Genomic DNA, 23,484 nt, shown 5'->3' on the forward strand with positions numbered 1-23,484 from the left:
CTGGTTCCTGAATTTAGCAATAGCTTTTCTGTAACAAGGGCTCCCAGAGTTTGTAGGTTTGCAATGTGTATGAATCCCTTTCTCTTTTGAGTCATTTGTCTTCCCATCTTTTCAAAAATACGCATTCAGGCCAGATATTAAGTAGTATTTTACTTAGTGCAGAGTACTGTATTGCCTGGAATGTTAAGTGTGTGAACAGTAAACATTTGTGTGTTTGATGGGGGAATATTTTGAAAGCAGTTCAGCGGAGTCATTTCTAATTTACCAGGAACATGCTTGCTGTCAATTAGATATGTTGGTCAGTTTTTTATAAATGAAACTTCCTCTTTTTTTCTCTTCTTTTGAAACTTCTGACATATTAATAATTTGATCCTTTTATTTTTTAAAAAAAGATTTTATTTATTTGAGAGAAAGAGAGAGCAAGCAAAAGTGAGGGGCAGAGGGAGAGGGAGAAGCAGACTCCCTACTGAGCAGGGGAGCCCAATGTGGGGCTTGATCCCAGGACCCTGAGATCATGACCTGAGCTGAAGGCAGACGCTTAACTGACTGAGCCACCCAGGCGCCCCTGATTCTTTTAATATCTGTGATTTTTGTTCTCAAAAGAACCCAGTGGTCGTTAGGAACCTTTTAAAACTTGATGGAGATATTAGTCTAATGATTTTGTGGGGTAAAATAAAAGGCATTAGTCTGCGATGAATAGGTTTATGATTTAATCCCTCTAAGCATCTATAGGAGTCTTTCACATTTTTGTGAACAAGAAGAACTTTGATCTGAACAAGGGTGCTGTTAGGTAGATTGTTACTAATGTGAGTAACTATGTTCACAGATATGCCTAAGGATATATCCTTTAACATTTTTATTAGTGTGGTTACAAAAGTATAGAGTGCATGAAAAATATATTTATGGTTAACAGTAGCTAGGAAGGAAGAATTAGTAATCAAAATTACATTAGTAGTCTAGAATGCTGGGTCCGAACCTAAAAATTAAAATTTAACAGAACATGAAAGCCTTGCTTTTAATTTTTTTAAAACATTTTAAAAATTGGGGCACCTGGATGACTCAGTTGGTTAAGTGTGCAACTCTTGGTTTCTGCTCAGGTCGTGATCTCAGGATGGTGGGATTAAGCATCGTGTAGCACTCTGTGCTCAGTGTGGAGTCTGCTTGGAATTCCCTCTCCCTCTCCCTCTGCCCCTTCCCTGTGCACTCTCTCTCTCTCTCTCTCTCTCTCTCTTTCTCAAATAAGTCTTAAAAAACCAAAGAAACAAAAACCGTATTTTAAAAATATGAGGATGCTGGCTTGAAAAAATTCAAAAGGAAAAAGATCTAGATGGTTTATTTACCAGCTCAATATGAAATATGAAAAACCTGTCAGGTTTTTTTTAAAAGCAAATATTAGGTTGTATTGTACCAAGATCAACAAAATAATAATGATGTAACCCTTTGATCTGATTATACTTGGGGGAGTTGCTTCAGATTTGGTTGACACAATCTTATCAGCAGTTCTGATGAGCTGTAATAATGACAAAGTGTTCAAAACCTTCATGGGGATGAGGAATGATTGAAATTGGAAAAAGGAGGGGCACCTGGGTGACTCAGTCGGTTAAGCGTCTGCCTTTGGCTCAGGTCATGATCCCAGGGTCCTGGGTCCTGCCCCTCCCCCCTCCCCACTTGTACTTTCTCTCTTCCTCTCTCTCAAATAAATAAAATCTTAAAAAAAAAAAAAAAATGGGAGGAGCACCTGGGTGGCTCGGTCGGTTAAGCGGCTGCCTTCGGCTCAGGTCATGATCCCAGGGTCCTGGGATCGAGCCCCGCATCGGACTCCCTGCTCAGTGGAGAGCCTGCTTCTCCCTCTCCCTCTGCCTGCTGCTCTGCTTACTTGTGCTCTCTCTCTCTGTTAAATAAATAAAAATCTTAAAAAAAAAAAAAAAATGGGACGAGGGAGTGGCAGTTACCAGATCCTTAGCTTCGGTCAATACCCGACAGATTGGTATTTGGAAGAGAAAGGTCTTTGTGTACTGCTCAGCAAAAGGCCCAGACTTCACAGCCCTTCACTTTAGGCTTGTAATGAAAATCGTATTAAAATAATATGCACCCAGACGATCCAGCAATTGCACTACTGGGTATTTACCCCAAATATACAAATGTAGGGATCCGAAGGGGTACGTGCACCCCGATGTTTATAGCAGCAATGTCCACAATAGCCAAACTGTGGAAAGAGCCAAGATGTCCATCGACAGATGAATGGATAAAGCAGATGTGGTATATATACACAATGGAATATTATGCAGCCATCAAAAGGAATGAGATCTTGCCATTTGCAACGACGTGGATGGAACTGGAGGGTATTATGCTGAGCGAAATAAGTCAATCAGAGAAAGACATGTATCATATGACCTCACTGATATGAGGAATTCTTAATTATAGGAAACAAACTGAGGGTTGCTGGAGTGGGGGTTGGGGTGGGAGGGATGGGGTGACTGGGTGATAGACACTGGGGAGGGTATGTGCTCTGGTAAGCGCTGTGAATTGTGCAAGACTGTTGAATCTCAGATCTGTACCTCTGAAACAAATAATGCAATATATGTTAAGAAAAAAAAAAAAGAAGAAGGTAGCGGGAGGGGAAGAATGAAGCGGGGGAAATCGGAGGGGTAGACGAACCATGAGAGACGATGGACTCTGAAAAACAAACAGGGTTCTAGAGGGGAGGGGGGGGGTGGGAGGATGGGTTAGCCTGGTGGTGGGTATTGAGGAGGGCACATTCTGCATGGAGCACTGGGTGTTATGCACAAACAATGAATCATGGAACACTTCATCTAAAACTAATGATGTAATGTATGGGGATTAACATAAGAATAAAAAAAAACCAAACTGATTTCTAAGCTGCCTTCCAACTTAAAGATTGGGTATTTTTGGGTGATGACTATTGCAAATTAATGATTTGTTTGATTAATAATATTTCATTTAGCACTTATGTGGCAAGTCCCATGTTAAGCAATTGATATGTATTATATACTTGAATTCTCACACAACCCTATGAAGTGGATTCTGGGGTGTCCTCTTTTACAGATAAGGACGATGAGATTTAAAAATGTTAAATGAATTGCCCAAGTGAGCTGCAGAACTATTTGTGGGATTCAAACTCACATCTAATTCTAGAGCTCATAGCCTTAATTTGCTTAGTTTGTTATACTGACTCCCCTGTGACTCACTTATTAGTTTAATAACAAATGATAGTGTAGTGTATCAAAATAATGCTTGTTGTATCTGTCTTTATAGGAAAACTAGACCTTTCCAGCTGATGCTGTAGTTGAAATACATAAATGAGATCCCTAACTTTTATAGTTTTGAAAGGCGATCTAGTATTAGAGTCAATTCAGTTCTTTTAGGAATTCTGATAACCAGTTTCTCTTAACAAGTCAAATGCCTGTTTTCAAGATTTAAATCATTCTTCTGTATAAATGTGTAAAAAAAAAAGTTTATGTATAACTGCAAAAAATATTGACTTTAATATTTGGTTATTCTCTATTCAGAAGGAATTTTGCAGGTTTACCAGTTACATTTTATTTGGTTATAGATGTACCTATTAAATTCCTAAGTGATAGTGCTGCATTTGTGTTTGAATTATGGTCTAAATTTGAATATCCACTGATGAATATTTGGAAATTTTATTAAAATTTACCATTTCTAGAAAGTTGTCGAGTTTAACAGTGAATGTTTTTGTTTAATTCTAGGGGGAAATTTGCAGTGGTGAGGAAATGTATAAAGAAAGATTCTGGAAAAGAATTTGCAGCAAAGTTCATGAGAAAAAGAAGAAAAGGTCAAGATTGTCGGATGGAAATAATTCATGAGATTGCAGTTCTTGAACTAGCACAGGACAATCCATGGGTCATTAATTTACATGAAGTCTATGAAACTCCATCAGAAATGATCTTAGTTCTGGAATAGTAAGTATTGTTTTCCTTAGATAAAGTTTGTTTGATAGTCCACACTTCATAGGATGCTAGTCATCTGTGATATGTTGTTGCAGCCTGGCTCTGGAAATCTGAAGACTTTCCAGAACTTTTTCATGTGTTTCTCTTTTTAATTCGGAAAACACCAGATTAATAAGAATGCATGTATATTAGACTTTTTATTTTCATTCTTTAATGAAATCCTTCTGACAGTAAAGTTCTCTTATGTTCTTATTAGAGGCATTCTTCAGAAAGTAAGTGGTAACATGGTAATACTAAAATAAGAGACATGTTACAATCCCTTACATGTTCATATAGTCTGAGTTAATAATCTCCCTTCTTTCAGAAACGATTGTTTTGATTCATACCATGTTTTCATTTGAGTAAGTAGAGAGTGTGTAGGAAACAGCTTTGGAAAATGAAGTTTTTTCCTCTTAAGAAATCCTGTTTTCCTCTAGCGGAGGGCAGCTCCAGGGAGTTGTACAAAATGGACAGTTTTTCTAGGAAGGAGGGTGTGGCAAAAAGCTATTAGCAAAAGAAAAGAAAGGATTGTTTCAGGCAAGATCGCCTTCCCCTGTGGGAAGGGCAGGGGGTCTTACTAGGTGGGATTACCTCATCTTCTTTTGGGGGGATGGAGAAGGGCCCATGTGAGATTCCTCACTGATGTTGGTCAGAAATTTTCTGACTGACTGGTTAAGACTTACACTTCTGGGGGCGGTTGAAACTGCAGTGAGCATAGGTATTAATTAAGCCCCAGTTTGGGGATTTGGTCTAAGTGATACCATTTTGGGCCTGTGCTTTTCTTTTTAACAGATATGAAGAGAAATTCCACATAGACATATGTATATATAAATGGCCTATATGTACATGAAAAATATTGATTCTTACGATTTTTATAATGTAAATTTGAAAATAAGTTTTCAATTTCCCCTTATAAGAGTGGCAAAAATCATAAAGAGAAAATGATATTCATGGGCTGAACCATCAGATTTATACTACAGGTGGGAGTATTCATTGGTGCAACTTTCCTGGAGGACAGACTGGAATTATGTATCAAAAACTTAAAAAAAAAAACAACCCACAACACTCTTTAATCCAGCAATTTCACTTACATATTTTTTCACAAGGCAATAATCAGGCAGTTGGGCAAAGATGTGTTAGAAAATATTTAGTGAATTTTTTTTTTTAATGTAGCAAAAAAGAAATAACCTAATTGTTCAATAGAGAGGGGTTGGTTGGTTAAGTAAGTGATAATGTCACAAAGTGAATTACTGTGCAGTCATTTAAAAAAAGCTAAGGTGGATCCAAATGTTTCGACATGGATTTTTTTTTAATATTGTTAAAAAGAAAAAAGTTAAAAAATGTGTAGTGTTGTTTTTAAAAAATTTAAAAATTTGTAGAAAGCAAATTCTGGATGGCTAAAATAGTGGTTTCCTCTTGATAATTAACTCAAGAGCATCGTGTTCATAAATTTTAATTCCATAATTTCACTTCTAGGAATCCCTTCTAAAGGAATTATAAAATGTGAACAGTGAGAAGTACAAAAGTGTTTCACACAGGGTATTTTTAATTATAATCGGAAAAATATTAAAAATGGGATGGGTAACAAATGTAGTATATGTGGATCATACCTGAATAAAGTTGTTTTCCAACTTAGAAAAAAAAAAAAGCTGGTTTAGGAATCTCATATATAAATGCCCTGCCTACCTAGGTTTTTGGTTTCCAGTTTGTTTTGGAGAGGATCAAGGCAGAATTAGAAGTTGATTCTAGAAAAGACTTTGTGAAGTATTATTCTCTGACCAGATTCCTCTCCTGTTCTCACCAAACCTGCTCTTCAGCCTTTAATCCTGAGCTCTTCTCAGGTCCCCTGTCTTTCAGCCAGCCCCTGCCTTTTTTCTTTCCCGTGATTCCCTTTCTTCTTCAGTAGTTAGTTTGGCTGACCTCTCGCCAGCACCTCGCATTATTTCCTTCTTCCTCCTAGTCTTCCTCGGCAAGTCCTTTGGCCAGTTTGGAACCCCAGCCTGTGCTTCCTCCTGCACACTCGGGGAAGATTTGTGTCATCTTTGACCTGCTTGTTACAAGCGTGAAGGGTCCTCAGATGGGCTTTCGCTGTCGTTGGGTCATTCTTTACCTAATCTCTCATTCTTTTAATGTGTCGTCCCCACCCCCACCCCCCACCCCCCACCCCCCGCCTCCCCTGCCAGGATCTACTCAAAACTTTTAACACACTTCCTACATCACCACTTTCCATCTTTTCTCAGATACCTACCAGCAGGCACCCTCCCTTGGCATCCTTCACCCTTTCCCTTTTGTTCGAAGTTTCCACTGCTTAACTCTGAGGCTGAGACCTTAACTTGGGCTCTTTAATTCTCTTCCTTCCTTTTCTAGGGCCATTGTTTTGTCTTTAAATCAGTTCACTGACCTCTGTCAGCTCTTCAGCCCCTCTTCCAAGGCGGTTCTTTTCCTTTGTCTTCCAGTGTTGCTGTCTCTCTTATCCTAAAATTCCTTTTCCTCAGCTTTGACTGTCTTTAAACCATGGTCCTGGCTTGCTCTTTCCTTTACTGCTGTACTTTTTAAAGGAGCAGGCTGACTTTACAGCTTTCCTCACCTTCTAGTCCATTTTGTTCTTCGCTGTTCCATGCATCCGCCATTACTCTCATTCTGCCGCACCTGCTCTTCTCAAACCGTTTGCCAAAATCTGTCTCCTCTTTTTAGTGTTCACTCCACTTCTCACTCTCTCTAAACACTTTATTATACCTTTCTTGAAATGATGTCCTTTCTTGGCTTTCAGGGTCCTCTTTTTTTTTTTTAAATCTGTCACAGCCTTTTACCCTGCTTCTACTGTATGAACACAAGTGCTCCCCAGAGTTCCTTAGTGTTGTTCTTGTCATATATTTATATTCTGTACATTTACTCTGATAACAATCTATGTTTGTGGCTTCAGCTATTATTTACATGTGATTTTTTCCAAATCTTTGTCTCCAACCTTGGACCTTCTAAGTTCTAACTGCCTACTGCGTATCTCTGTATCCAACCACACATCATTATCAATTCAGGATCAATATGTGTGCACTCCTGCATTGCCCTGATAATGCCTGTTTTTCTCTTGTTCCCCATTTCCATTGTTACCCCATTAATTTCATAGCTCAGGCTAGAAACCTTGACTCTATCCTCATTTCCCTTATCTCCTTTAAAAGCACGTATATAATAAATTACCAAGTCTTCCACGTAAGCCTCACCCCTGCATCCCTTTTTCTTGGTACTTGCTGTTTCTCCTCTGTTTTGGGTCCTCATCGTCTCTCCCATGGACTCTCAGTAGCTTCTTGGCTGATCACCCTGGCTTCAATTCTAGGATGTTCCGCAGGCTTCTGTTAGGTAACTAAGACGTAGATGTGGTGATACTATTCCCTTGCTTAGAAATCTTTGGTGGCTTCTTTTGATTCAGTGATCATGGTTTGAGAACCACAGATCAATATGATTTGGCTAAAAATGTGTTCTACTTTTTGTTGGAAGGTAAAGTCTTAGAAATAAATTTTTAGATACTGAGATATCAAAATTCTTGGCCACATCCATAGATTATTGTTAGGGAAACAGGCAGGTTTATGTTCACCGTGTCACTAATGCATTTCACATACACTTAAGTATCCTCCATATGCACTAGGTGCTAATAGGTGCTGGTGGTATAAAAGTAAAAACAGCGTAGCCTCTTCCCTCCAGGTGCTACAGGTTTAGTGAAGGAGAGAAAAATGATTGCAGCAGTGTTGGTGTTTACTAGAAATGCTTGCTAGTTGCTGTGGGAACACAAAGTATAATATTCGTGTTAAGAATTTACTGTGTGCCAGGCACTATGCTAAGTCTTTCAGCCAGCTTTATGTAAATTATTTATATGCTTTATATACATTATTTGTTTTATTTTTAAAATTTTTTCTAGCTTTATTGAGATATAGTTGACATAAAGCATTTTGTAAGTTATGTATTGTGTAATGATTACCACCAGAGCATTAGCTTAACACCTGCATCAGGTCATATAATTACTTTGTGTGTGTGTGTGTGTGTGTGTGTGTGTGTGGTAAGAACATTTAAGATTTACTCTCTTAGCAACTTTCAAGTATATAATATAGTATTATTAACTATCACCACTCTGCTGTACATTAAATCTCCAGAATTTACTTGTCTTGTAACTGGAAGTTTGTTCCCTTTGACCAGTATCTCTCCTTTTCCTCCACCTCCCCACCCACTGGTAACCACCATTCTAGTCTCTGTTGCTAGGAGCTTTGCTTTTTTAGATTCCACATGTAAGTGGAATATGTTTCTGTGGCTGAATAATATCCCATTATATGTATAACTTCTTCTTTGTCCATTCTTCCATTCATCCATTCATGGACGCTTAGGTGTTTTCATATCTTGGCTATTGTGATTAATGCTTCAGTGAACATGGGAGTGTAAATCTTTTTGAGATTCTGTTTTCATTTCTTTTGTATATATACCAGAAGTGGGATTGCTAGATCATATGGAAGTTCTGTTCTTAATTCTTCGATGAACTCCATACTGTTTTCTTTTTTAAAGATTTTACTTATTTGACAGAGCAAGAGAGCAAAAGCAGGGGGAGCAATAGAAGGAGAGGGAGAAGCAGGCTCCCCACTGAGCAGGGAGCCCCATGCAGGACTCTATCCCAGAACCCTGGGATTATGACCTGAGCCGAAGGCAGACGCTTACCGGACTGAGCCACCCAGGCGCCCCCATACTGTTTTCCGTACTGGCTGCACCACTCTACATTCCCACTAGCAGTGCCCAAGGATTCCCTTTTCTCCACATCTTTGCCAACACATGTCTGTGTAGTGGAAAATAAGCACTAAAGTAAATATACTATAATACAACCGTGGAAGTCTTGCTGTAGTTAAAAGATAGGGCACAACAAAACTTGTAGCATTTCTCTGGCTTCTATGTGAAGAAAGATACTTCATGTGAAGTGGTTGGTAATGTTCTTATACTTCCTGTTAACAGTACTTAACAGATGCTTTTAAATGTTGCACACTGTTCTTTAGGATAATTTTGTTTAGTTCTACTCATTAATATGACAGTTAATGGGGTCAAGCTTACATTTAAGCAGATGTAAACTGGGATGATTGCAGACTGTATCAGAGGGTGTGCAAGTCTTGCTGGTCACTGAAGGCTAGGCTAGCCTTTGCAGCTTCTTTAATAGTCTCATTTGAAATACATCCTTGGAAATTTTCAGAAAACTGTAGTTTTATACTTCATATTCTGTGCTTATGTAAACTACTTAACTTGTTGGGAAAACAAAGGAAACCCTTACGTTAAAGCAAGGATGGGTACACCTTATAGTGGAAAGAAGTTATAATAAATTGCTCTTAAAGTTTAAGTAAATAAATCTTCTCACTTACGTAAATGGACCTTTATTGAATTTTATTGTGAATGGTGGTAATGAGCTGAGAGACATTGCTGGGAGACTTTCTTCAACCAAGATACAGTTCTTTGTTTTAGTTGAGGAACATGGACAGTTCTGAGTTGTAACTGGCAAATTGTGGTGTGTGCGTGCAGAGGGCCATATGTTACATCCTGGTGTATCTCTAGCTGCTTGGGACTGAGTTGACCCAGCTCATACTGACTTTTGCTTTAGGTCATCAAATCCATATTAACAGTATACGGTATTGGCAGGCTGCAATTAATTTACTCTGTAATTATGTTGTGAATGTTCACCATTTCTTTTCTTATGACTTGTATATTACTTTAACCGTGCCTGAATATGTGATGGGCATTTTACAGTTAAATACATAAAAATGATTTTAATGCTTTCATATTTGTTTCTTTTTTTTTTTTTTAAAGATTTTATTTATTTATTTGATAGACAGAGACACAGCAAGAGAGGGAACACAAGCAGGAGGAGCGGGAGAGGGAGAAGCAGGCTTCCCAAGGAGCAGGGAGCCCAATGCGGGGCTTGATCCCAGGATCCTGGGATCATGACCTGAGCCGAAGGCAGACGCTTAACGACTGAGCCACCCAGGCGCCCCCATATTTGTTTCTTAATACTATAATCAAAATATAATAAAAAATCAGTTGTATAGGTTTAGCCAAAATGAAAACCTTATCAGCCAATGATCACCTGCAACTGTTCAGCTAAACTTAAATATGTTCTTATCTAATTTTGGTGACAAATTGTCTTTCCTTATATGGGCAGAATTTGGAAATAGGTTGCTTAACAGAAAAGGAAAGAAAAAAAGAACTAAATTATCATACTGAAAGGAAATTAATAAGTAGCTCTGGTCTGAGAGCAGCATGGCTGTTTGGAGTTATATATTTCATGTCAATTTTGTAACAACTTTATGAAAGCAACCCAGTCTATTTTTTTTTTAAACACATACAAGAAATTTTGAGATATGACATGAGCTGTCATTTATGGTATGAACAAAGTGTTTAAGTATGGACTTTCTGCCAAAGAGAAATAAAAATTTTTAAATGTTGATTATTTTTTTTCCTCTTATTGGCAAAATTATTTGGAGGAAAACAAACAAACTGAGATGCTTTGCTCAGAGGTTAGAAGAAAGTTGAAATCAGTATTGCACTTTTGGTGAGGATAGGCTCTTCCTATTAAAATTTTAAATGCACATTCCCTTCACTCCAGCTGGTTCATTCTAGGTGTCTACACTTGGGAGCTCTTGGCACATGAACAAATGTGTGAGAAACTGTGATGTGCCTTCTCATCACAACATTGTTTATAATTGTGAATAATTAGGAAGAAAGTAAATGTCCTTTAAAGGGGTTTTGTTTCTCCCTCTCCTCCCTGCTCATGCTCTCTCTCTCTCTCTCGTTATCTCTCTGTCTCTCAAATAAATAAATAAAATCTTAAAAAGAGAAATTTTCACTTGAAAGTATGTTAATATATTTTACTATTAAAGTTTAATTCTTGAAGTTCTTAAAGTGATGTTTTTATTTAGCTTTGGAAATGTTAATCTTACCTCATATTAGAAGCTTCATATTTTTATTTAAAAAAGAAAAATGGATTTAGGCAAGTAGACAGACATTTACACACACTCAAATTATAGTTTATCTAAATAAAGATACTTAATGTGTAAAATATTAAGAACAAAAAAAGGCTAAATATTTTTTATGAGCCCTTTCCCTTTATAATTAAAGCGTGCTTCTGTCCTTCTCTAGTGCTGCTGGGGGTGAAATCTTTGACCAGTGTGTTGCAGACAGAGAAGAAGCCTTTAAAGAAAAGGATGTTCAAAGACTCATGAGGCAGATATTAGAAGGTGTCCACTTTTTACATGCTCATGATGTAGTTCATCTTGACTTGAAGGTAAGATCTGAATTACTTTACAGTTTTGAAATGGCTAGAGAATGACCCTCCAGGTCTAAAGTATTTAGCAGTGATTAATTCAAACATTTAAAACACAAGTTTGTGTGTTTTATAAGGTAATACGGAAATAAAGGTTGAGTCTATTCTTATCCTCTTGCCAGTTAGTTTTATCAAGGAGGTAAAGTACATGTGTGTACATAGAAAGGTAAATAATAATACATTGCCCCAAAAAATGAAGCTTAGAGGATATTGGTAGGATAGGTGAACTCTTCCCGATAAGAGACAGGGTTTAAGCTAGACCTTAAAAAATTAGGATTTAGATAGAGAAAATACAGGAATGTAGAAAATAGAAGATAAAATTCTATCACAAGACTTAGGAAAACTTGTTGGGCAAACATAAATGGAATAGTGTCACTGGAATTGAGAAATGAAATAGGAGATATTGACAATTGAGAAAAGGCCAGATTCTAGGAGTTTCGAATGTCATGAAGAGGGAGATGACCTTTTAGCAGGAATATCTGAAAAACAGTGTTGTAGAAAATTAGGCAGGCAGCAATAAATAAAATAGAGAACTAAAGAGATTCAAGGCAGGTAGATACAGAATTTAAAATTATCAAAGAAGGAAAGGGAGGAGGGAAGAAAGAATACACAAAGGGCAGCATATCAGTTATGATGCTTTCAGGTAATCAGAATGCTGGCTGAGAGTCGGGGAAGCAAAAAAGGAAATTTTATTGGCTAAAAAGTCCAGGTATAATTCTAACTTAAGGTATGACACTATTCATTGATTCAGATATTACAAGAAGTTGGTTTTTCTTCAGTCTCCAGCTCTGCCTTCTCAAAATGGCAAGAAGACGGTAAGTTAGATGCCGCCATTTTAGCCTTGGAATTGTCCAGAGATGCAGCAGGAAAGAGTCAGGTTCTACTTATTAGCTCTTTCAGAAGTCCTGAGATTCACTGTCACCAAACCAACTTCGATTGGTCCGGAACTAAGAAGTGTGCAGGGGGGATGGTGCTGGGTTCTGACTGGCCAGGCCAGCATGACCAGTGTCATTTGCTCTAACCCTGGAGGGGTAAATTCCTTCTCCCATCCCACTTGTTTTTCGGACCAAGAGTGGGGAAGGGTTGGATTCTCAGACCAGTTCTGTTTCTAGAAGAACAGAGGGTGGGTGGGTGCTCAGGAGACAGACAGTGAATGCCCACGACAAGTATCCTTAGCAGATTCCTTCAGGCATCTGGGGGAGAGGAGTCTAAGATCCCTGTTGATGGTTGCTTCCATATTGAGTCCAGGTACGGCTGTGGGGAAAGGACACATTCCTCAAGGAACACACCAGTGACTCCGGTTCTTTCTCAGCCAGAGGAGATAGGGTTAAAGAAGGAAGGTAACCTGAGGAGACTGGACCCCTGGACCCAAAAAAGGCTTTCCTCTCCTGGACTTCCGCAGCTTCATTTTACTCAGCATCTGCCAATCTATCTTGACTCCTGCTGTAGTTTGCCTTCTGGCAGAAAGGAGACGCTCACGGCAGTGGCTCTCCGGCTGTGACAGGGATCAGGATCACCAGGAGAGGCTTGTTAAAGCAAAGGCTAGGCCCCAGTTCCAGAGTTTCTGATTCACAGTAGGGCCATGGGAGACTGGTACTTGGGGTCCAGGCACCATTTTGAGAACTGCTGCAGTCAGGTGCGCTGGGACACCCAGTAGATAGCCCACAGCACACGAGGCCCTAACCCTCCGCATTATGGTCTTAGGAGGGGGAGAGCCTTGAGAAGCAAATAGATTTAGATGAGGTCAGGAAGGTGGAGCCCCCATGATGGGATCAGTGCTCTCGTAAGAAGAGGAAGAGACAGCAGAGCTCCCTTTCTCACTGCCACGTGAAGATACAGCAAGAAGGTGGCCGTCTATAAGAAAGGAAGCGAGCCCTCGCTAAGAATCAGATAATTTGCTGTCACCTTGATCTTGGACTTCCCAACCTCCAGATCTAAGAGCAATAAATGTCAGTTGCTTAAGCCACACAGTTTATGGAATTTTGTTATAGCAGGCTAGCCAAGCAGACTGAGACAGAAGGAGACTATGTTTCACATAATAAAGGTTTATTTTATTTAAAAAAAAAAAAAAAGATATCCCACAGCGTGAATAGCAGTGTTTAATCTTCACTGCATGAAGGACACGCTCAAGGAAGAGTGTACAGGAATGTATAGTGTGTACTTCGGAGGCTGACTCCTAAAGTAAACTTGATAAAAGTCCATCTGAAATAAGGTAGAAGGGCAATAGGTATTCCTTCAAATACTAGTTTCGTACAGAAAAATACTGGGGAAAGAAAACAATTTGGAAACTTTCTTGTTCTTTTCTGAAAAATGCCAGTTTACATTCGTCTTGTAAACAGATATTTTTCTCAAGGATATTAATTTTTTAATACAGTGGCTAAAACGCATGGTTAGAACACTGTAGACTGTGGTAGGTGAAGTGGCATTTTTGGAAGGCACGTGTGGTCATGTGAGTGGAGTCCCAGGATGTGAAAGCTGAAGTGGCTGTAGAGGTCACCTAGGTAAAACCCTCACAGCTAGCTGAGGGAACTGGGCCTTTGTTTTTTTCCCTTGAGTCTGTCATATGCTTCGAAATTCAAAGATCCTTGCTACAAGAAATACCCATCTCGGGAAATCGGATGGGTAGACGAACTATGAGAGACGATGGACTCTGAAAAACAAACAGGGTTCTAGAGGGGAGGGGGGTGGGAGGATGGGTTGGCCTGATGATGGGTATTAAAGAAGGCACGTTCTGCATGGAGCACTGGGTGTTATGCACAAACAATGAATCATGGAACACTTCATCTAAAACTAATGATGTAATGTATGGGGATTAACATAAGAATAAAAAAAAGAAAAAAAAAAAAAAAAAAGAAATACCCATCTCTGCCTCCCTCGGGGACACTTAGCCAGCCGGAAGAGATGGTCTCTGCAGTCCAGACTTCAGTGGACTCAGACTTTAAGAAGACTCAGTTAGTGTCAGCCATGCAGAAGAGTTCCCACAAGTAATGTTTGTACTGAGCTTTTTTTTTTTTATGTTGGGTTTTACACACTTAACTTTAGAAAGTCCTATATTTATTTTTTATGATGTTTTGCTAGTTTTGTGATGTAAAAAGGACTTCCAGGAATGAACCCCAATTTAAATAACATTGCACCTATAGGAAATACGCTTTCGATTTATGACAGCTCAACCTTTAACTATTATTCAGGAACTAATTAAGTAGCAGGTCAGACAGGTTGCCAGCACCATGTGTCATGGGTCTTTGATGTTACTTGAAAGCAGCTGAAGGTGAAAATTAACTCTGTATTTACTCAAGGAAATTATATCCCCTTCTCCCCAGTACCCTCAGTATAAATCATATTCCTTTCTCCCGAGTACACTTGGTGTAAAATTCTTTCTGGATTTAATAGAGGCTTTGATGATGGGCCTTTGATGTTAGACCCTGGACTCTTCATATGTCCTAGGCCCAGAGGAGCTAGAAGACTGGGTGGCCTGGTGAGTTCTCAGCCGTCCCTCTGCCTCATAGTGGTCACAGGTGCAGTCACATGTGTCCCTATGTGAACCGCTGAAGGGGGAAGGTTGCAGACGGAGTTGGTGTGGCAGCCGTGCAGATGGGAATGATTTTTACTGCAAGGTCCTCTCCAGTTGACTTTCTGTGACCTCTCTGAGTCTGGACAGAGAGTCTCCTGTCCCACACCTTTTAATAGCCGTCTGCCCCGTGACAGTTTATGCTTATAATGTTGACTCTTGAGTCTCCATAAGAGCTGGGAAGCTACAAAGCTAAATATGTTTCCTAAAGTTTTAATTCTGTGCAAATTGACAATCCCCATGTCTAGGGTAACTTTGAGTTAGTAGACTCTTTATTCTCCCATTATGGTTAAAATGGGAAATTCTTCTCCCAGAGACAAGAAGTAGTTAGAAGTTAGAATAACTATTGTAGTTGCTCCTATAAAAGAGATAATTGTCACAATGGGAAATATGCTACTTGGTTTCAGGTCAGACCCCAGATGGGCAGTTTGCCAAAAGACTGATTCACTGATGACTCTCAGCCAGATATCTTAAATTGAACATGGCAAATGCTTTGAGCGGTAGCAGATGCGGATCTTGGACTGTTTAGAGGACTACAAAAATAGAAAAGACACTAAACTGTGATTAAGGGAAAGCCCATTTATTTCATGTACATCGTGGCAGGATTGACAAATCTGAGAAACAATAACTCTACCAAAGTCAGGACAGAGCTAAAAGCCTCAAAATAATCTCAGTTGGTGACTTAGTCATTGGCATAGTGGCCTGCTTTTACTTCAGTCAGGGATGGACTTGACCAGAAAGAACACACAGAAATCCAGTCTCTTTGTTGGTTAGATCTTTTAGCAGTTCTGTGCTAGGTACTCAGTCATTAGCTTGTCCACCCTGTTACATGTATATGATGAGAAGCAGGGGAGCAGACCAGGAACTAGGAGCTGGAACTTTCCCTTTTGAGATTTAAGTTGGTCACTGACAGTTTGAGCATCAGTGTATTACTTGAAAGAGGGGTGACATTTCTAAACAGACTCCCAAACTAAGTTGGACAGTAGTATTAACCTCTTTCTGTACCTGGGTGTTAATAAATTAAAAAATCCACTTGAATTTTCATTGCCTGATAAAAATGTTCCTGAAAATTTTGTTCATGGTACCTTAAGGCTAATTAAGCAAGGTAGCCTCAACTTTACAGTGATCTTATCCCGGGGTGATTGTTCAGTGACTGTTCAGTGGGCTATATATACAGGAAGAAAGGATTTCCCGATGAAGCAGAGAAATACGATTTTACAAAGATCTCCCTACGGCCTTTGTCTGTTTGAGGACAGTTTGTGTGTTTCCTGTTTCTTCCACTGTCATTGTCTCTCCATTGACCTTCTTGTTTTCTCTTACCACCTGGATTTCATGCATCCTCAACAGAATTAGGTATCATGAGCCACAACTTCTTTTTTTTTTTTTTTTTTAAGATTTTATTTATTTTTGACAGAGAGAGGGTGTACAAGCTGGGGAAGAAGCAGGCAGAGGGAGAGGGAGAAGCAGGTTCCCCACCAAGCAGGGAGCCTGACACGGGGCTTGATCCCAGTACCCTGGGATCATGACCTGAGCCGAAGGCAGATGCCCAACCGTCTGAGCCACCCAGGCGCCCCGAGCCACAACTTCTTTATCATGAACTGGATTCCCTAGAAAGGAGGTCTAACTAAGCTGTAATCCCGGTGTACTTTTCTTTGTTTTCAGCACAGATGCTTCACTTCCTTGAAGTGGGTATATTTTGCCATCAAAGACTGACGGATTATAGTCCTGTGATTGTACTTATGTTTTATTTAGAAGAGTACGGTCTGTTTCTAAAACGTATCTGTGGTCACACCAGGGCACAGTTGGCAGAAGCTGCGTAAGAAGCATTACCTGTGAAATCCCATGAAAAGAGCTCTGATTGTGAGCTATGTTATTTCCTAGCAGTCCCTCTGTCATCTATTTAATGTCTCTCACTTTGGTAGATGATGGATGCAAGTGACGGGGCCTAGATTTCAGACACAGTAACATTTTAATAATTTGATCACATTAATTTAGAATTTACTACATTACCACCACACCAACTAGGTTTTACATGATTACTAAAGAAAGCATTTCCCAGGGAGTGTACAGTGTAAACAAAATGTAAGGGGAAAACATTTCCGCTATTTTAAGGGAACAAATGGTATTTAAGACCATATACAGACTGTGCATGTTGTAGTAATCACAGACGGCCCTCATGATGTGGTGAAGATTTCCACTTAGCAATATTTCTCTCGGAATTTTTTAGGTACTGGGAAGGGCAAAACATGTTCAGTGATGAATATATATCACAGAGGCAACTTCACTTATCTAATTTGTCTGAATAATGACGTTTGATTTTACTATAGGATTTCATTAATGTAGTAACACTAAAATTGCCTTGAGAAGTCTTGGGACTCCTAATCCTAGGTTTTTTCCTGAAGATATAGCTAGAAGCCAATTAACAAAGAGAATATAGCTTTATAATGGAGTTTGTTTATACACATTACCAAAACCTCTCTTTATTTTATCATTGAGAAGAGAAATTGATTCTAACACTGATCAGTTGCGCATTTTCAACCCTTCTGCGTTTGTGGCAGGAGGGGTGCTTTATCTGGTTTGGATTAATTTATAACAATTTAGCTCACCGCTGCAGTGCAGACTTCTGTAGTGACAGCAATTGGTTGTTTTTGTCTTTCTGTTCAGTTCTAAGTTTTACTGTAGCCAGAACTTTCTATGATTAAGAAAACAGTTTTTTGTACAAAATTACAGATTACACTGAGCCACAGGGTGGTGGTTTTCACTTTAGACAGAAAGTCTGAGTTTTTATGAGTAAGTTTTCAAGATGAACTACCATTCCATAATTGTATAGTGGTAACAAATTAGGACATTATGCAAGAGATGTTAAGAATTTCCTGAACATTTATTAGGGTATCATTTGGATTTTTTTTTTGTTTTTTTTGAACTAAGGGAGTTTATAGCTGCACTGTTCAATCCAGTAACACTGGCCGTTTGTGGCTGTTGAGCCCTTGAGAACAGAGATGTGCTCAAAGTGTGAACTCCATGCCAGATTTCAAGGACTTAGTATGGGGGGGAAAAAGTAAAATAGCTCAATAATTTTACATTTTACATATTACATATTGAATTAAAGAAATATTAAAATTAGTTTCACCTGTTTCATGTTATTTTTTATAATATGTCTACTAGAAAATTTTAAATTATTTTCTGTGACTTGCATTACCTTTCCATAGGACAGCACTGGTTTGAGGACATCCACAGATAATTAAGCCAGAATGACGTGTAATATAAAGATCACTTAGCCTCTCAACTTATTTTTCAACCTATTATAATCTAGGTTTTTCTCTCACGGTTTTACTAAGAATTACTTCTTCAGAAGTCTTTCAGAGGTGGTTTATTTGCTGTATTCAGTGGCCTCTTCTTGGTCCTCATTCTTCCCCGTGTCCTGTTTGACCCTTTCCTTCCTGACTTTCTTACTACAACATGGTGCCTAGGTCCTTAGCCTCACTTCTCAGACTATTTCTGAGCGCCCTCGTCACTCTTGTTGCTTTCCGTTATAGATATAGTTACCGGCCAAAACTCATCTTGGCCACTTCTCTTCCTCTCGTTTACTTCCATGGTTTTAGTCTTGCCTCTGTGTCCTTGTCCTCCAGAGCAGTATCCTCAGCCTTGTATTCTCTCCAGACTGAATTTCCAACTGTCCTGGGCGGTTCTGCAGGCACCTCAGATTCTGGGTCTGAGAATCAGAATTGAACCAATGGTCTTCGCTTGCTGACCTGACTGTATTAGTCAGTGATGAAAGCACCTTATTGTTCCTGCTTCTACAAAGCATCAGTCACAGTGGGCTGTGGATTTTGCCACTGTAATGTGTAACGTGTCGTCTTCTTTTTTTTTTTATTCCATGCTTCATCATAGCTTCCGCACTCTGTCTCTCTCTCCCTTTCAAGACTTTAAAAACAGGGTAGAGGCACATTCTTCAAAGACCTGTTCTTGTATTTGATAACCCCTCGCACACATCATGCTGTATATTAGCTCACCTGTGTATACTTTGGCGTGTGGCCTGTTCTTTCCCTGGAATGTCCTCTTGTCCTCCCCTCTGGTCTGCCTTCTGCCAGTTCTTCCAGAATGGCTCACAAAGCCCTCCGATTCCCGTTCCTCCCCCCCCATTTGCTTACCAGTCTTGTGCCTGCCACCCCACTTGTCCCTTCCACCTTCGTGCTGTCCTCCAGTTTGCAGTTCCTCCACTCGTAGCTTGTCCTTGCCTCTGGCGAGGTCTTTCCTCTCTCTGGGATGCTCCCTGCCCACCCCAGCCCCAAAGTATTCTGCCGTGACTGGCTCCTTCATGGCTCCAATACCGCCTCCTCAGAGGAACCTTCCCTGACTACGGTGAACATGACACACACATGCACACAGACGACACCCAGCAGACACTCTCTCATCCATTTCCCTACTCCCAGTTCTCCTTAGTGCTTCAGAGCACCCGAGGAGTTACTACTTATTCGCACTTGCTTGTCCCCATGGGAATGTAAGGCTCCAAAAAGAACATGGGACTTAACGTCTTCTTTTCTGTTATTTTCCCAGTAGGCAGTCAATACAATTTTTTTGAATAAGCGACAGAAACCTTTCTCTTCTCCAGGGCCTGCTCACTCTCCTCCTGTATAATTCTCCAAGGCTGCATTATTCCCTCTTATTTATTGATTGCCTGAGTGCTTTGTCCACGGCAGCACTTGTCGAGCCTGATGGTCCTCCCCTCTGTTTTCTCTTCTGATGACGAACTGTCACTAGAGACTTGTGGTTGCTCCGATTTACAGTGCCTCCACTGCGGACACGAAGTAGACATTTTAGGATTCTTTTTTATAGTCAGTTATGTCCCTTCCATTCAAGCAGCACCTTCTGTGTGCCTCCTGTGGGCTGGCCCTGATCCCGGTGCTGTCACCGTGCCCAGTGCTGTGTGACGCGTGGAGCCACAGTCTTCCTTCTGTGTGTCTGAATCCAGACTTTGGGCAGCCTACAAGCGTTTTCATAATAGAGAAGAGCAGGATGGATGGTTGGGTTGACAGTAACCCTTTTAAAAGAGAGGGACCACCTAGACCTCAACTTCCTGTTTCATATTGCAGCTCTTCACTGTTGAACGTTGTTAGAAGCTTCTTCACTGCCATCCTAGGTCTTCTCAGCAAGCTGACTGTAGGCGAAGAAGAATGGGGGAAAGAGTACACAAAGATAACTGTTGTGAGAGAGCGAGCATGGCAGGTAGGAGAGACTGAACAGTGTCTGCTGAGACGGTCTCCACTGTCGCCGAGCCAAGGGGAACAGGTTTATGATGAGTCTGAAGAGCCAGGCAGGAGCTCGAACCAGCCGGGGTTTGTATGCCCCGTTAAGGTGTTTGGAAGTTAAGACTAATGGGAAGCTACTGAAGGGTTTAGGCAGGGGGGTGACAGATCGGATTTATATGGTGCAAAAGATCCTTCTGTCTACAGTATGGGCAAAATAGAGCCTAGCAAACCATTTAGAGGCTGTGGCAATTGAGCACAAAACTGATGGTACCTTGAATGGGTGTTCTATAGTTGGAGAGAAATAAAGTCTAGAAATGCTTACATTTGTGATTTAAACTCAGTAGGATGTAGTGAAACCTTAGCTAAATGAGGAGAAAGTGGGGAGAGAGGAATGACCAAGGTGATTCTTGGTGTTTTCTTCTACCTTGCTGGGTGAGAGTGGCATTCCCTGAGGTGACAGTCATTGGCATACGGGGAATCTGATTCGGGAGGGAAAATAGTCTGGTTTGGGCATGCTGAATTTGAGTAGCTGTGAGACATCAAAGGGGAGAGGTTAGGTAAGCAGTTGGTTGAAGAGGTCTGAGCCAGAGATAAAAATCTGTGACTCATAATGTCTAGGTGATAATTAAGTCCTGGGTGCAGATACACTGTGTCAGGTGAGAGTGTGGCGTGTAAAGAGTGAAGAGCCTCAAGATCAGGCCGTGGGAAACCCACTGAGTGGGCCTGCTAAAGGAAGATGAACCAACAAAGGAGACAGAAGCAGTAGCCAGAGAGTTAGGAGGAAAACCAGGATAGTGGTTTGTTGTGGAAGCCAAGAGAAAAAGCGTCTATAAACAAGGAATGAGCAGCCACAGTGTCAGGCACTGCTAAGGTGGTGGTCGGGAAAGCGTGGAATCAGGTCATTAGATCGCAGTGACCTAGTGACCTGCGGCAGAGGGAGGAGGAGACAGAAGTCAGATGGAGGGGTTGGATATGCGTGGAAGGAAAGGCAGTGCTAGCGTTCATTGTAAACCTCTGGCGGGAGAACCACAGTGTGACGGAGGGGACAGGAAGATACAATAACCCAACAGTGGAACAGGTCTGTCATGTACAAGATGTTGTGGAGTAGAGAGAGGGGGCAGGCATCAGACCCTCCCTGGAGGGCCAGAGGGGGCGTCACAGAAGGCTTTCTTGAGGCACCAGTGCTTTGTTGAGACCTGCCGTGGATGGAGTGAACGATGAAACTAAATTTGCCAGGCAGAGAAGGGGAGAGGGCTTCCTGAGCAGAGGGAATACAGAAGGCAAAGGTGTGAGACATGGGCGTGCATGTCTTGTGTAGGGATTATAGCTTGTTGGAATTGGAACGCAGATTGCCTGTGGGATGGGGGCAGGAGGTTAATCGTGAAGAGGAGGCGGAAGCCAGATCATAAAACACCTGGGGTGCTGTAGTGAGGTATTTATACTTTATTGGTACCAGTGGTTCTCAGTTTATCTTTGGAAATATTCTTAATGGCAGAAGACAGTAAGTACAGACCCTTTCTGAAGCAACATAAACTTTTCTTTCAAAGGTCATTTTATTTTAAAAAATGGAAATGAATTTTATATTCTAGTGCATAATATATGTTTGACTTTTTATGTAAAAGTGCCTTAGGTTATTTGGGTAAAAGAAAAAAATGACCCCAGGAAGATGAACCTTATTGATTCTGTGGCCTTGGGTAGCTCTCTCTTGGCCTGTCCTCAGATACGTCCCATTTGAGAGTGTGTCCATTGGTGAGGATCATCATCAGACTTACATTATGGCAAGATCACTGTACAGTGAAGGGTGGGTTGAAGGTGGGGGAAAACTAGAGGCAGGAGGGTAGTGGTCCAGGTAAGAAATGATGAAAGCCCAAACTTGAAGCAGTGGGGGTTTTGAGATTTAGGACATAGCATTGGCATGCCGGTGACTTCACTAGGTTGAGACATGGTTGAAAAGGAAGGAGACAGAATACTTTAGGAGGATTCCCCCCAGTGCCTGACCTGGGCATTGACATTGGGAGTATAGAAGGAGAGGCGTGGGGTCGGTGGGGTCGAAGGAAGAGCCCTTGCCTGAGCTGTTTACTGAACTGATGGCCTTGCTCATTAGTGGGAGTTGAAAGTGTGGCCCATTTCAGCCAAATGAAAAGATCTGATTTTAATTGGATCTATGAGTCAGCGAAGGGCTCAGGATGGAAGTCATCAGCAAGTAAGTGGTGGTTGAAGCTTTGATAGTAGATGAGATAGTAGAGGGCCAGCCAGCGAGAGATCTGGGGTCACAGCAATATTTAAAAGGAGGGAAAAAGGAAAAAAATCTCGAGAAAATGGTGAGAGAGCTCTCGAGGAGGAAAGTATCCAAGAGCACATAGAAGGGTGGTTTGCCAGGCCAAATTATACAGCAGTCAGTGCCTACAAAATGGTGCCTTGAAAGACATTCATTAGATTTGGTGGGTCTTTGATTATTAAAGATTTTGCGATCTTATTGAGAACAGCTAGATCTAAGAGAGGGGGCAAAATCCAGATTCAGCTGCACTGAGAAGTGCTCGCAAGTGTACAAGACCGTGCCTTCTAGAAGCTGAGCTTTGAGGGAGTAGCAGGGAGTGAGTGTGTTGGCTAGAAAGAAATGCAGAGTCTTAGAGGATATTTTTGTATGAGTGGCTTGGTTTTGTTTTTAAGATGGGGTAGATGCACATTTCTGTGCTGAGCAGGAGCCAGTATAAGGGAAGAGACTGTGTAAGGCCTGTTGCCTTACACATCGTAAATATATTGTAAAAATATTTGTTTAATGAATGACTGCTTACTGTTAAATTTGTCAATCTTAGTTTCACAGGCAAGCTGTATGTGTTTTAAGGGCTACTTGCTCTTTCTGTATTATTTTTTTAGCCTCAGAATATTCTGCTGACAAGTGAATCTCCACTGGGTGACATTAAGATAGTTGATTTTGGTCTTTCAAGAATAATGAAGAACAGTGAAGAGCTCCGAGAAATTATGGGTACTCCTGAATATGTGGGTAAGTACTCGTAAGAGTGGGTTATGTTCTGTGTTTGGGGTCAAGCATCGTCTTCGTTAGGGAACTCACCTGTGGCGTGGGAATAGTGGGGCCAGCCATCTGCTGTGTTAAAATTCTGCCATCAGAGAGCCCTTCTTTTGTATAAAAATTTAAAAATGGTGTGGCGCCTGGGTGGCTCGGTCGTTAAGCGTCTGCCTTCGGCTCAGGTCATGGTCCCAGGGTCCTGGGATCGAGCCCCACATCGGGCTCCCTGCTCAGCGGAGAGCCTGCTTCTCCCTCTCCCTCTGCCTGCTGCTCACCCTGCTTGTGCTCTCTCTCTCTCACTATCTCTCTCTGTGTCAAATGAATAAATAAAA

At 40.7% G+C, this 23,484-nt stretch overlaps 1 protein-coding gene across 3 annotated transcripts in view; it reads left to right on the forward strand.

The window, feature by feature from the left end:
* Positions 1-23,484, forward strand: part of STK17A (serine/threonine kinase 17a) — a 36,883-nt gene that overhangs the window by 7,884 nt on the left and 5,515 nt on the right. For all 3 annotated transcript variants that reach the window (XM_064575459.1, XM_064575458.1, XM_064575457.1), the window contains exons 2-4: positions 3,732-3,944; positions 11,124-11,268; positions 23,002-23,128. In XM_064575459.1, coding sequence (XP_064431529.1) covers positions 3,732-3,944; positions 11,124-11,268; positions 23,002-23,128 — 485 coding nt within the window. The remainder of the gene's footprint in view (positions 1-3,731; positions 3,945-11,123; positions 11,269-23,001; positions 23,129-23,484) is intronic.

This window comes from Mirounga angustirostris, unplaced genomic scaffold (assembly GCF_029215605.1).
Source record: "Mirounga angustirostris isolate CCGP_5_RB_7025 unplaced genomic scaffold, mMirAng1.0.hap1 SCAF_12, whole genome shotgun sequence".
NCBI lineage: Eukaryota > Metazoa > Chordata > Mammalia > Carnivora > Phocidae > Mirounga > Mirounga angustirostris.